We start from the raw sequence: 14,353 nt of genomic DNA on the forward strand, positions 1-14,353 counted from the left end.
ACTATTTACATATTTCCTCTTAACTGACCCATTAGAATATTTTTCTTCATATCTCTCAAAGGACTTTACATTCTTCCCCACTACTTCTAGAACTTTTTCCTTTTCCCAAACAGGAATTAAAAATTAACCAGATAAGCCTGTTGCAGTTTGTCACAGATCTGGTAACTCAGAAACACTATTCCTAAGCACTGTTCCTAAATTCCTAACACTGTTCCTAAGAGCCGTTAGTTTTGGGGAGAATGAAGATAACTCAGGTAACACCTTCTTCAACTAAAAAAAATTTTTTCAAGATAATTAGATTCAGGGGTCACTGTGATAACTATTTCAACAACCCCCTCCCCAAAATGGTTTTACCCAGTTAGTATTTACCGTTTTAAAATATAATCACTACCCAAAAAAGGGAGAAGTGGAAGAACATTAAGTAGAATTACTTTAAATTGATTACAAACATACATCTAAATCAGAAAAAAATCTAGTGCAAAATAAATATGCTATGAAGATACATAGTTTGAATTAGTTAATAATAGCTGGAAAATATTCCAACTTAAGCTTTTGTTTTAAAATTAGAAACACTTATTCTAATATATATACATAAGCACAGACACAATATTATTTTTCACTACCTTTCCCTAACATGAGGAATCATATCTACATAACACTACTATCTTTGTACTAAATGGAGAAAAGCTCTGGGTGAAGAATGATAGATTTAATGCAAGAATAACAGTGTTTTTAAAGCATAGGCTTTTCAAAGAGACCGAAAGTAGAATGGCAGTTACCAGGGACTGGGGGAAGGTGGGAATGCAGAGCTATTGTTTAATGGGCACAGAGTTTCAGTTTGGGAAGATGTAAAAAGTTCTGGAGTGGGCTTCCCTGGTGGCGCAGTGGTTGAGAGCCCGCCTGCCGGTGCAGGGGACAGGGGTTCGTGCCCCGGTCCGGGAAGATCCCACATGCCGCAAAGCGGCTAGGCCCGTGAGCCATGGCCGCTGAGCCTGCGCTCCGCAACGGGAGAGGCCACAACAGTGAGAGGCCCGCGTACCACAAAAAAAAAAAAAAAAAAAAAAAAAAAAGGTCTGGAGCTAGATGGTTGTAATGGTTGTAAAACAATGTAAATGTACTTAATGCCAATGAACTGTACACTTAAAAATGGTGAAAATGGTAAATTTCATGTTATCTATGTTTTATCACAGTTTTTTTTTTAAAGCAGTTTTGGGAGTCAAACAGATCTGGATTCAAATCCCAGTCCTGTCTTTTATTGGCTGTGTGGCCTTGTGCATATTACTTAACATAAGCCTCTGTTTTGTCTCTGAAAATGAAGATATTAAAGCCTAAGGGAGATTAAGGGTAATGCTTATATATACTTCTATATAATGGCCAATAGATGATAGCTTATAAACTTGAGAAAGGAATCATTTTACACTCTAGATTCTATTATCTAAATCTGGCCCTCTTCAAAAAGTTTTGTAAGAGTTATACAAATTTAAAATAATGGTACTGACTAATTCTAACATTAATTAATAGTAATGGCTATTAAGCAGTCTGTTGGGGACTTTACATACCTGATTTAACACTTACAATAACTTTATGATCACATTGAAATAGACAATGGAAAAGACTAAGAGGAATTAAAGTAAACTGCTCAAGGTCACAAAGGGTGGTACTATTTAAAATGTTCTATACTGTCACTTCCTTGGACATAGCCTGGATGCTCTCATAACTGGATAAAATGGCATCCTATGCTTTTCTCAGTCTGAGTAATGCTTACTACACTGTAATGTAATATAGATTCTCAACCTCATCAGAGTGAGATCCTTGCGGGTTGGGACTGTGTTTTCATTCACTCAACAAATCCTGACTAAACACCTACTTACAGACTAGCTCTACATATATATGGTGAATAAAACAGACAAGGTCCCTTATCCTCATGGAGCTCATGGTCTAATAAGGTGAATAACATTAAACAAATCGACAAAAAGTAGCTAAGTAATTAGAAATTATAGTATGTGTTATAAAGGAAAAGAAGAGGACCATGATAATAGCAGAGAGCTAATTTCAGTTGGGAGGAGGGAAGAGTCAAGAAAGACCTCTTTGAAGAACTGTCTCATTAATTTCTATATTCCCAATGTCAAGTATATTGCTAGTACAGAGAAATTACTCAATAAGTATGATGAATGAATGGACTGACGCTCAAGAAAACTTACCAGTAGGAGTGGTTACAAGTTTAGTTGTCATAATTGCACCATTACTGCTAACCACCATAATAGGAGAATTGCTACTGGTGGGCAGAGTTGCTGTCACTGGTTTGGGTAAGATTTTACTTGGTTGAACTTGTTGTGTGATGATTTTAACACCTTTGAAAGAAGAAAGATAAATCTCAGTACAAGTTATTTTTAATAACATGTGCTTTGTATCAACCCAAGAGGGCAGCAGTTACACACATTTACTGAGTCTTGCCTAAAAAGAGGCTTTTGTTCATACTGATGAAAGATATTCTTTTAACTTTTATTCCTCAAATTCCTATCTTCCCAAATTCCTCTCATTCAGAAATATAATTAAAATACCACAAAAGCTATTAACAAGTTTTAATGAAAAACAATTTTCCTTTTGTCTATGATCACATCATATAAGAGCTTTCAAACCAAATTAGCCATTGATCTGAACTTTTACAGACAAATAACCTGTGTTCCATGCAAATACTTGGGATAAAAGGATTAGGATAAGAAGTCAAAAATAAATGCAGGGCAGGAATAGTGATGCAGACGTAGAGAACACAGGTGTGTGGACACAGGGTGGGAAGGGGAGGGTGGGATGAACTGGGAGATTAGGATTGACAAATATACACTACCATGTGTAAAATAGATAGCCGGTGGGAACCTGCTGTATAGCACAGGGAGCTCAGCTCGGTGCTCTGTGATGACCTAGATGGGCAGGATTGGGGGGTGGGGGTGAGGGGTGGGAAGGAGGCCCAAAAGGGAGGGGATATATGTATATATATAGCTGATTCACTTTGTTGTATAGCAGAAACTAACACAATATTATGAAGCAATTATACTCCAATAAAAAAAATTAATGTAGCTTTTATATATTCTCAACTCTACCAAAGATTTCTCTAACCTCTTAAGACTATAAAGAGCAAGAACATTTTCTTTTTGAACATTTATTTTTAAATTGACTTCTTTTAAAAGTATTTAAATAGCTCACTTTGTCAAAAGTAAAGAATGCACTATTATTGCACCTACATAAAATATGTGGACAAGAACTTGAAGGCAGTATATAAAAATAAAATTAAAATGTTAGGGTGGTGATGTTATGATATTTTTTACATTTTTCAAATTTTTAATTTAAATGTTATAAGTGTTACACTGTCTTTTCAAATGTAAGATGTCCATTTAAAAGAAATCACTCATGTTAACTACAAATTTAAGTACTAATAATTGTTAATTAAGGAAGGAAATTTTTGGTAACACTTTTTTCCCACTAAACTTCAATGAAATAATTCATGGGATAGAATACATTTCAGCAGACAACTAAAATTTTTATTACTTTTTTGGATGGTGATTTAGGTTAAGACATTAGGAAGCAAACAAATTTATTTATTTAATAGCCTTAAATAATTTTAAAATACTTGTAGCCAACAAAGAAGTTAAAATTATGACATCCAGGCAAATTACTTAATAATCTCTATGACTCAGTTTTCTCATCTATAAAATAAAGATATTATTAGTATATACCTTCTAGGGCTATGTGAAGATTAATTACATCACAGTTGTGAAGTGCCTAATACATAGCAAGAGTTCAATAAATAAAGTATTATTATTGTATAAATAAATTCTGATTACAATAAATCATAAACTGTGAAGTTGTAGGGAAAAAATGATTTCTAATATTATCTATTAATGAATTACAATAATGCTTAAGGTACATAAAAAGAAACCCCCGAAGAAATAACCACAGAGAAAAAAATTAAGGAAATCATAAGACACTACTTTGCTTGGTGCTACACAAACAAGCTGAAAATTTGGATCAAATGGATAATTTTCTAGAAAAACAGTATTTAGGGCTTCCCTGGTGGCGCAGTGGTTGAGAATCTGCCTGCTAATGCAGGGGACACGGGTTCGAGCCCTGGTCTGGGAAGACCCCACATGCCACGGAGCAACTGGGCCCGTGAGCCACAACTACTGAGCCTGCGCGTCTGGAGCCTGTGCTCCGCAATAAGAGAGGCCGCGATGGTGAGAGGCCCGCGCACCACGATGAAGAGTGGCCCCCACTTGCCACAACTGGAGAAAGCCCTTGCACAGAGGCGAAGACCCAATACAGCAAAAATAAATTAATTAATTAATAAACTCCTACCCCCAACATAAAAAAAAAACAGTATTTGTCAAAAATTGACCTCAAAAAAGATATATAAATAGACAAGTTTCCTTGAAACAAAATTTTAAGAGATCCTCCCCCTTCCCCCCACAGCAGAGCAGGCCCAGATAGTTTCACAGGACAATTCTATGGTCCTTTAAAAAGAAAATAACTCCAATGTATTTAAAATCATTCCTCTCATCACAAGAAAAAAAAAATGTAACTATGTGGTGATGGATATTAATTAAACTTATTGGGGTAATCATTTCATAATATATGCATATATCAAATCATTATGTTGTACACCTCAAACTAATACAATGTTATATGTGAATTATATCTCCACTTAAAATAAACCAACAACAAAAACCATTCCAGAGATTGATTTCTGACAAGAGAGCATAAGGAGCTCTGCTAACCTGCTAACCCAATGAAACTGGCAAAAATGATTTAAAAAAACAACCGATGAAAAGCTCTGGAAATGGTCCTAACACCAAATGAAGAAACATCTATTCAAGAATACACAGAGGGCTTCCCTGGTGGCGCAGTGGTTGAGGGTCTGCCTGCCGATGCGGGGCACGCGGGTTTGAGCCCTGGTCTGGGAGGATCCCACATGCCGCGGAGCAACTAGGCCCGTGAGCCACAACTACTGAGCCTGCGTGTCTGGAGCTTGTGCTCCGCAACAAGAGAGGCCGCGACAGTGAGAGGCCCACGCACCGCGATGAAGAGTGGCCCCCGCTCGCTGCAACTAGAGAAAGCCCACACACAGAAATGAAGACCCAACACAGCCAAACACAAATAAATAAATTAATTAATTAAAAAAAAAAAAGAACACACAGAAATATTTGCTAAGAACAGTGACATCTATGACATTTAAACTAACACCTGTTCCTCCTCCCTCCCTACAGGTGAAGTAAGGACTGCTCTCCAGACTGCTGCTGCAGTCAAGAACACAGGGTTGGGCCTCCCTGGTGGCGCAGTGGTTGAGAGTCCGCCTGCCGATGCAGGGGATACGGGTTCGTGCCCCGGTCTGGGAGGATCCCATATGCCGCGGAGCGGCTGGGCCCGTGAGCCATGGCTGCTGAGCCTGCGCATCCGGAGCCTGTGCTCCGCAACGGGAGAGGCCACAACAGTGAGAGGCCCGCATACCACAAAAAAAAAAAAAAAAAAAAGAACACAGGGTTTCCTCCTACTCCAGCTCCCAGTTGGAGGGCTTTCTTCTGAGGAGCAGAAGGACTTCAGCTTATCTCTTTCTGCTCCCAGGCACCTGTTTTAAGTCCCAGGCAACTGCAGTCAATAGGTGGGTACTCCCTTCTTCTGCCCAGCCCCTAGTTCATGGAACAAAGGCTCTACCTTGGGCACAGAGCCTCTGAGAATACTGGGGTCCTGACCACCACTGCCCTGGCTTGTGAGGGAGTGGCTCCACCAACCAGGGGAAGCAAGCTGAGAGGATCTCAGGCTGCTTGCCCAACCTCCCACACTTGCCTTTACTGAGTGCTCAGCTCCTAGAGCAGGGGTATCATTCAGAGAGAAGTCTGCCATTGACCCTACCCCCAGAGCTCCAGAGCTGCCTGGGGATAGAAACATGTCCTGAAACAGATAGCTCCTAGCCTCTTCCCAGAGGAACTGACTTCATATGTAACAGAGCATGGAGAAGTTCAAGCCTAAGGGTGCTCTCAAAAACAGTGGAGGATGTGATGAAAGGCAACTAGAAGGAGAATCATGGATTTAATTAAGATACCTTCTAGACTATAGCCCAGATAGTTTGCAGGACAGAACTGAATAGTAAGGAAGCTGAGAGGAACACTCCTTTGGTCAGAACAAATATCAAAAATGGACCTTTGAGATTATTCCTTCAAAGAAGCCACAATTTGGATGAGTTCGTAGAGCAACTTATGCTCCAAGAATTGTTGAAAAAAACAGAGCAATCAGTTAGTGGAGTTTAACAGCTGGGTGTGGTCAGGAAAAGAGGAAAAAGCCATACCAATATCACTGTCACCTCAGAAGGCCTGGGCATACCCAGAGCTGTACCTCCCTGAGGAACAACAGCAGAGGCTTAACTTCAGCAAAATAATTGATCTAGTCACTAAACAACAAAGAATCATGCCAGTAACAATAACAAATCAGGGGTGGGGGTACGAGAAGATCAGTACCCAGCTACAATATATAATGTCTAATATCTATATATCTAATATCTAAAACATCAATGTAAATATCTAAAATGTCCAGTTTCCAACAAAAACTTGCAAAGAAACATGAAAATATGACCCACACAGTGGAAAAAAAGCAGGCAACGGAAACTGTGAGAGCAACCAGATGTCAGACTTAACAACAACAAAAGCACTTCAAAATAGCCATTACACATATGTTCACAGAACTAGAGGGAAGCATGATTACAGAAGTAAAAGAGGGTATGATGACAAAGTTGCATCAAATAGAGAATATTAATTAAGCAATAGAAATTAGAAAAAAGAACCAAATGGAAAATGCAGAGTTGAAAAGTACAATAACTGAAATAAAAAATTCACCAGAAGGGCTCAAGAACAGATTTGAACTGGCAGAAGAAAGAATTAGCAAATTTAAAGACAGATCAATTAGAGATTATGCAAGCTGAAGAATGGAAAGAAAAAAGAATGAAGAAAATGAACAGAAATGTGGAACACTATTAAGTACACAACATATGTAATGTAACTACAAAAAGGAACAGAGAGAAAAGAGAAAAAGAAGTATTCAAAGAAGTGATGGCTGAAAATGTTCCATATGTATTGAAAAGCAATAACTTACACATCCAGGAAGCTAGACAAACACTGAAGAAGATAAATATAAAGAGAACCACACACAGGCACATCATACTAAAAATGCTGAAAGTCAAAGACAAGGAGAAAATCCTGAGACCATCGAGAGAACAAAATTTCCATTTACAAGGGGATTTCACTAAGGTTAGCAACTGACTTTTCAGTGGAAACAATGGAGACCAGCGGGCAGTAAAATAACGTATTCAAAGTGCTCAAAGAAAACCTGTCAACCAAGAATTCGATATCCAGCAAGGCTATCTTTCAAAAAATGCAGGTGAAATAGTCTTTACCAGAAAAACAAAAACGGAGAGAGTTTGTTGCTAGCAGACCACCTTACAACAGACACTCAAGGAAGTTCTGTGAATAGAAGGAACAAGAAACAAAACAATGATATCCACTCTTGCCAGTTATATTCGACATTTTACCAGAGGTTCTAGTCAGGGAAATTAGGCAAGAAAAGAAATACAAGGCATCCAGACTGTAACAGAAATTATCTCTCTTTGCAGATGATTTGATCTTTTATATAGAAAATCCTAAGGAATTCACTATAAACTACTAGACCTAAAAAGTGAGTTCAGCTAAGTTGCAGGTACAAAATCAACAAAAAGTCACTTGCATCTCTATACATTAGCAATGAGTAATCCAAAATATGAAATTAACAGTTCCACTTATAACAGCTACAAAAATAAAATACTTAGAAATAAATTAACAAAAGAAGTGTAAAATTTATACACTAAGAACCACACATTTCAACACTGTTGAAAGAAATTAAAGATCTAAATAAACACAAAAAATCCCATGTTCATGGATCAGAATATTTAACATTATAAAGATGGTAATACTCCTCAACTGATCTACAGATTCAATGCAAACCCCATGAGATTCTCAGCTGATTTCTTTGTAGAAATTGACAAGCTGATTCCAAAATTCATACAGAATTGCAAGGGACCCAGAATAGCCAAAACTATCTTTTAAAAAAGAACAAAACAGGAATACTCACACTTCCTGATCAAAACAATGTAAATCAATGGTAATCAAATCAGCATACAAATAGACATATAATGGAACAGAATTGAGAATCCAGAAATAAAGTCATACATGTGCTCAGTGAATTTTCAACAAGGGCGTCAAGACCATTCAATGAGGGGGGAAGACAGTCTTTTTAACAAATGGTATTGGGACAATCGAAGAGCCATGTGTGAAAGAATGAAGTGAGATCCTTATTTCACACCATAACAAAATTAATCAAAATAGTTCAAAGACCTAAATTTAAGAGGCAAAATTATCAATCTCTTAGGGAAAAAATAAGGATAAATCTTTATAACCTGGGATTTGGCAAAAGATTCTTAAATACAATACCAAAAGCACAAGCAACAAAAGAAAAAATAAATTGTACATTACCAAAATTAAACATGTTTGTGTTTCAAAGGACATCATCAAGAAAGTGAAAAGACAACCCACAGAATGGGAGGAAATATTTGTAATTTATGTACCTGATAAAGGTTTAATATCTAAAATATGTATAGTAAAAAAAAAAAAACCTCATACAATTCAATGATAAAAAGACAAATAATTAAAAAGTGGCAAAGGATATAAATAGATATTTCTCCAAGGAAGATATATAAAGGGCCAATAAGCATATGAAAAGATGGTCAACACCATTAGTCATCAGAGAAATGCAAATCAAAACCACAATGAAATACCACTTCACACAAACTGGGATGGCTAGAATCAAAAAGTCAGAGACTAGCAAGTGTTATCAATGGACAAGTGGATAAACAAAATGTGAATTATTATTTGGCCATAAGGAGGAATGAAGTACTAATACATGCTACTTCATGGATGAACCTTAAACATTGTTAAGTAAAAGAAGCCAGTCACAAAAGATCACATATTATATGATTCCATTCACATAAAAATCCAGAATATAGAAATCTATAGACAGAAAGTAGATTAGTGGTTGCTTAGGGCTGGAGAGGTTGTCATGGTGAGTAGGGAGTGATAGCTAAATGGTACAGGGTTTCTTTTGGAATTGATGAAAATGTTCTAAAATCAACTGTAGTGATGGTTGCACATATCTGTGAATATACTACCTACCACTGAACTGTACACTTTAAATCAGTTAATTGAATGGTACGTGAATTATATCTCAATAAAGCTGTCCTTTAATAGAAAAAATTCCAGAGCGTTTTAAAAAGGAAAACTTTACAATTCTTTCTTGGAAGCACAAATACCATTGAAACTAAAGCCTGACAGAGACTGCAGGCAAAGAGAAAACTACAGACCAATTTCCCTACGTCTATCAATGCATTACTATCCATACCTCATACTAGGTATGAGGCAGTGTTGAAATGGTAAAAACTTCCAGTTATAAGATAAATAAGTGCTGGGGATGTAATAATGTACAGCATGATGACCATAGTTAACAATACTGCATTGTATATTTGAAAGTTGCAAAGAGAGTAAATCTTAAAAGTTCTCATCACAAGAAAAAAAATTGTAACTGTGGTAATAGATGCCAACTTATTGTGGTAATCATTTTGCAATAGATACATATATCAAACCATTATGTTACACCTAAAACTAATACAAGGTTATGTGTCAATTACATCTCAAAAAATAATAATAAAATGTTCGTATCAAAAAATAAAACAGGTCTTCCCTGGTGGCGCAGTGGTTGAGAGTCCGCCTGCCGATGCAGGGAACAAGGGTTTGCGCCCCAGTCCAGGAGGATCCCACATGCCGCGGAGCGGCTGGGCCCGTGAGCCATGGCCGCTGAGCCTGCGCATCCGGAGCCTGTGCTCCGCAACGGGAGAGGCCACAACAGTGAGAGGCCCGCGTACCACAAAAAAATAAAATAAAATAAAATAAAAATAAAACAAGGGACTTCCCTGGTGGTGCAGTGGTTAAGAATCCACCTACCAACGCAGGGGACATGGGTTCGATCCCTGGTCCAGGAAGCTCCCACATTCCGTGGAGCAACTAAGCCTGTGCGCCACAACTACTGAGCCCACATGCCACAACTACTGAAGCCTGTTCACCTAGAGCCCATGCTCCACAACAAAAAGCAGCCACCGCAATGAGAAGCCCACACACCACAACAAAGAGTAGCCCCCACTCGACGCAACTAGAGAAAGCCTGCACACAGCAACAAAGATTCAACACTGCCATAAATAAATAAACAAACAAATAAATAAATAAAACAAACAAAAAACTGAAAATGTCAGCATCTCCCAACGTCCTTTTCTATCACCAAATAAAATCCAGCTTCAGTGGAGGAAAAAAATCCATTTTCTTTTCTTAAAGATATTAAGTACGTTAAGAGGCTTCTTCGTCTCCCTGTATCTAAGCCTTCATCCTACCTGCCTTTCTATTCAATACTTTTATGATTCGATAACTTAACAGTAATTGCCTCCTACCCCTGCATTCCCACTGTGCTAGAGATGCTTTCAATAAACTGCTAAATTGTTATACCACAAACTTCTTCACTGTACACAATGTCTTTTAATCTTAGAACCTCTGCCCATGACAAATTTATGCCAGATTCACAATATGGCCTCTAACACAAGACTCCCCAGACTAATTTTTCCACTGCTCACTTCCCATAACCCCAATGGGCTCCAAAGTATAGTTCTAAAGTCTGGGTTTGTTTCCTCGGTTTCCTTTATCTCTTTTGAGAGTTCACTGAAAAAAATCTCTTCCTGCTATGCAAACAGCTTTTTCTCCCTTCTCTATTCCCAAGAACCAGTTCTCTCTATGTAAGTACTTCCAACAGGAGGGTCTCAAAATATATTTTGGAATTAAAACTCTAATGCTTGAGGAAACTGTATGTGGGAGTGAATCCATATATATCACAATCTTCAGAGAACTGGTGACTGGGGAAGAATTACCATCTCCTGAAACATTTTCCATTTACCTGACTCCTGTTTGATTTGAATGGTAGGCTTGATACCAGGTGGCAAAGGAGACTGCTGAGGCTGTTGCTGATGAGATACTGGAGAAGGCTGGGCCACCTGTTGCTGTGTCTGTTGCTGTACTTGATGTAACTGCTGCTTAGGAGACTGTTGATGCTGTTTAGGAAACTGTGCAAGAATCTGAGTTGGGGCACCCACTAAGCTTTTGGGAGAAGGAAGTCTGGTTGATGCCATTTTGATTGCTGATGTAGATACACCTATAGAAGAGTAAGGATTAGAACATTTAATAGTAAAACATAATTAAAGCTACTTCTGGTTATTGTAGTAAGTAATAGTTTAAAACTAGGTAAATCAACAAAAATAATGATTATTAAGCACCTAGTAAGTGTCAGATATAATGTCTATGGTATTTTACATATTTTATATTTAGTCCTCAAACTTTGCAAGGGAGGCATCATTGCTCTAACACTCAAAAAACTAACTGATTTTCCCTTGGTGAAGAGTCAAAACAAAAGAAACAAAGTATCAGGCAGGATGTTCTCACACATGTCTCTCAATAGGTTTTTCTCTTAAAAAACATAGGTTCTCAATGTGAATAAAAGAACACGGGTGGGATAGGGAGGGTGGGAGGGAGACGCAAGAAGGAGGGGATATGGGGATATATGTATACGTATAGCTGATTCACTTTGTTATACAGCAGCAACTAACAACAATGTAAAGCAATTATACTCCAATAAAGATGTTTAAAAAAAAAAAAAAGAACAAAGCAAACTAGGTTTTGAATCTTATTTGTAATACAGTTTTTCGAATATTACTTTTCAGGTTCTAATGAGTCAATTTAAACAGCATTAGACAAAATAATTCACACTGAAACATTCACCTTTTGAATTATTCAGCATGGCAAAGAACAACAGCTTTTCTATGTCTCATTTCCAATAATCTATAAATAAAATCATTTCTTGAGAACTGGGTCATTAAATAATCATGTGAAAAGTTACAAGTGGGCATACTACTCAATATATCCACAGCAAAAAAATTCTTGTGATACAAGGTTTTAAGACACTTCTTTTCAATGCAATACTAATATTAGCAAGCATGCGTAGGTAGCAAATACCAATAATTTTCAGTAAAGATGTGTAAGTCTGACAGAAATTCTTCCCTCTCCAAGATTTTTCATCAGTAATCTTATAATTCAACAACAACACAATAGGACTATTATCTGTAACTAAATTAATACTCCTCACAGAAAGAACCTAGAATATAACTCTCCGTATCAACTTTTTGAGCACTGATAAAACAATGAAAAGAAACTGATAATTTGATGGCCTAATTACCAAGTTCCAATTATCAAATAGGCTATTTCACTCCTTCCTCCACCGCAGCCCCACTATGACATTTACATTGTATTACAGAAAAAATTTTAAATAATATCACATTTTTATGTAAAATGTTTCTGGAGAATAAAATGAAGAAGAAGACTTGAGAAGTCACCCTGACTCTCTCAGGTTCCCCATATGTTGAATTTTCCTTGCCCTATAATTCTCTAAGGGTTGCTATATGTATCAGGTAAAATCATAGATTGAGGAATAGTTTGAGAGAAGACAAAAGAAACATGTAGTCAGAATCGCCTGGAGGGCTTACTCACATTACTTACACATTCTCCTGCCTTGCCCACTCCCATCCCTCCCTGAATGCTAGGATCTTGGTGACATGTGTACCTTATACTGCTTAGTTGTACTGAACTAGATTATCTCTGGAACCCTTTTCAGTACCAACATTTTATAACTTAATGAATATAAAGTGCTATTCAAGTAAAAGACACATTTTAAACTATTTGAAAACTTTAACCTTTATATTGCATTCATAATGAACTCTTGTATTAATTGAGGTAAACTGTGCACATGAGTAACTCCCTAACTAATCTACGTTCTCTATATTCTTTTATATAGGAAAAGTATCTAATGTAAAGGCAGTCAGGGTGACTTCAGAATCAGAGAACCGTGTTCAAATTATGTCTTCAGGGCTTCCCTGGTGGCGCAGTGGTTGAGAGTCCGCCTGCCAATACAGGGGACACAGGTTCGTGCCCTGGTCCGGGAAGATCCCATATGCCGCGGAGCGGCTAGGCCCATGAGCCGTGGCCACTGAGCCTGCACGTCCGGAGCCTGTGGTCCGCAACAGGAGAGGCCACAACAGTGAGAGGCCCGCGTACCGAAAGAAAAAAAAAAAATTATGTCTTCAACACATAAACTCATAATAGCTGGGTGATCTTATTAAAGTACTTAATTCCTTCAGATATTTATTCATTCAATAAAAACTTACTGAGCATATACTTTATGCTGTATCCTTGGGAAACTCTTATATCCATGAAACAGTCCCTACCTTCAGGAAGGTTAGAGAAGACAATCAAATGATCACACAAATCTATCATTACAAATTGTAATAAATGTTATTTTTGTTTTAACAAATAAAAAGCCCCCTTCTTCTTCCTTTTGCTCTTCGATTCACAAAAATTTAGTGCTAAAGCCATCAGATGCTGCAAAGTACAATGGACAACTAGATGGCTAAGCAGAATAATGGCTAAGCATGGGGTGTTGGAACCCACTGCAGAGACTGACTGAGCATGGGAGTCAGAGTCCAAGTAGGTTGAGGAGGGAGTACATGCTGTGGGAGCTCAGGGTACAGTCCCACATATAGAGTTAGAACTCAAGTAGGATAAAGAGGGGTTCCATGAATGTGAGCCACCTAGCACAGGGTCTCAAAGCTTGAACAGGATGTCCACAGGAAGGGGTGGGATCAGAGACCAAACCGGGTGAAGAAGACTTCTGGGTAGGAGGGTGGCCTGGCACAGGTGTCAGAATTGAGCAGGGTGAGAAAGACATCATGCAAAAGGGTGACATGGGGAAAGTGTCAGAACTCAGGTGGAGTGAAGTAGAAGTCTGCAAAATGTCAGAACCTGAGTGGAATGAGGAAGGTATCTGCATGAAGGGAGAGGCAACAGCAGCAACAATGACAGATTGGTTATAGAGTGGGGAACTGATAAAATAAGTAAGTATATGAAAGATAATGGAAGCTAGGTTTTTGAAGAAGAAGGGAGAAAACTAGAATTAACAAGCAGAGTTTGAAACTGGACATATCAGTATGGACCCAAAGTTTTCAACATATAGAAATAAATATAGATGTATATACATGAGTGTGTGTATAAATCTACATGCAGACACACACAAACACACACACAAACACACACACACACACACACACACACACACACTCTAGCAATGAGCATATCTAGCACCC

General features: G+C 37.9%; 1 protein-coding gene across 9 annotated transcripts in view; it reads right to left on the bottom strand.

Annotated features, from left to right (window-relative positions):
• Positions 1-14,353, bottom strand: part of EMSY (EMSY transcriptional repressor, BRCA2 interacting) — a gene marked incomplete at its 5' end in the record, with an annotated part of 79,323 nt that overhangs the window by 34,002 nt on the left and 30,968 nt on the right. For all 9 annotated transcript variants that reach the window (XM_079708480.1, XM_079708479.1, XM_079708481.1 and 6 more), the window contains 2 exons: positions 2,202-2,351; positions 11,062-11,316. In XM_079708480.1, coding sequence (XP_079564606.1) covers positions 2,202-2,351; positions 11,062-11,316 — 405 coding nt within the window. The remainder of the gene's footprint in view (positions 1-2,201; positions 2,352-11,061; positions 11,317-14,353) is intronic.

The sequence above is a fragment of the Hyperoodon ampullatus genome (genome assembly GCF_949752795.1).
Source record: "Hyperoodon ampullatus genome assembly, chromosome: 7".
Taxonomy (NCBI): Eukaryota; Metazoa; Chordata; class Mammalia; order Artiodactyla; family Ziphiidae; genus Hyperoodon; species Hyperoodon ampullatus.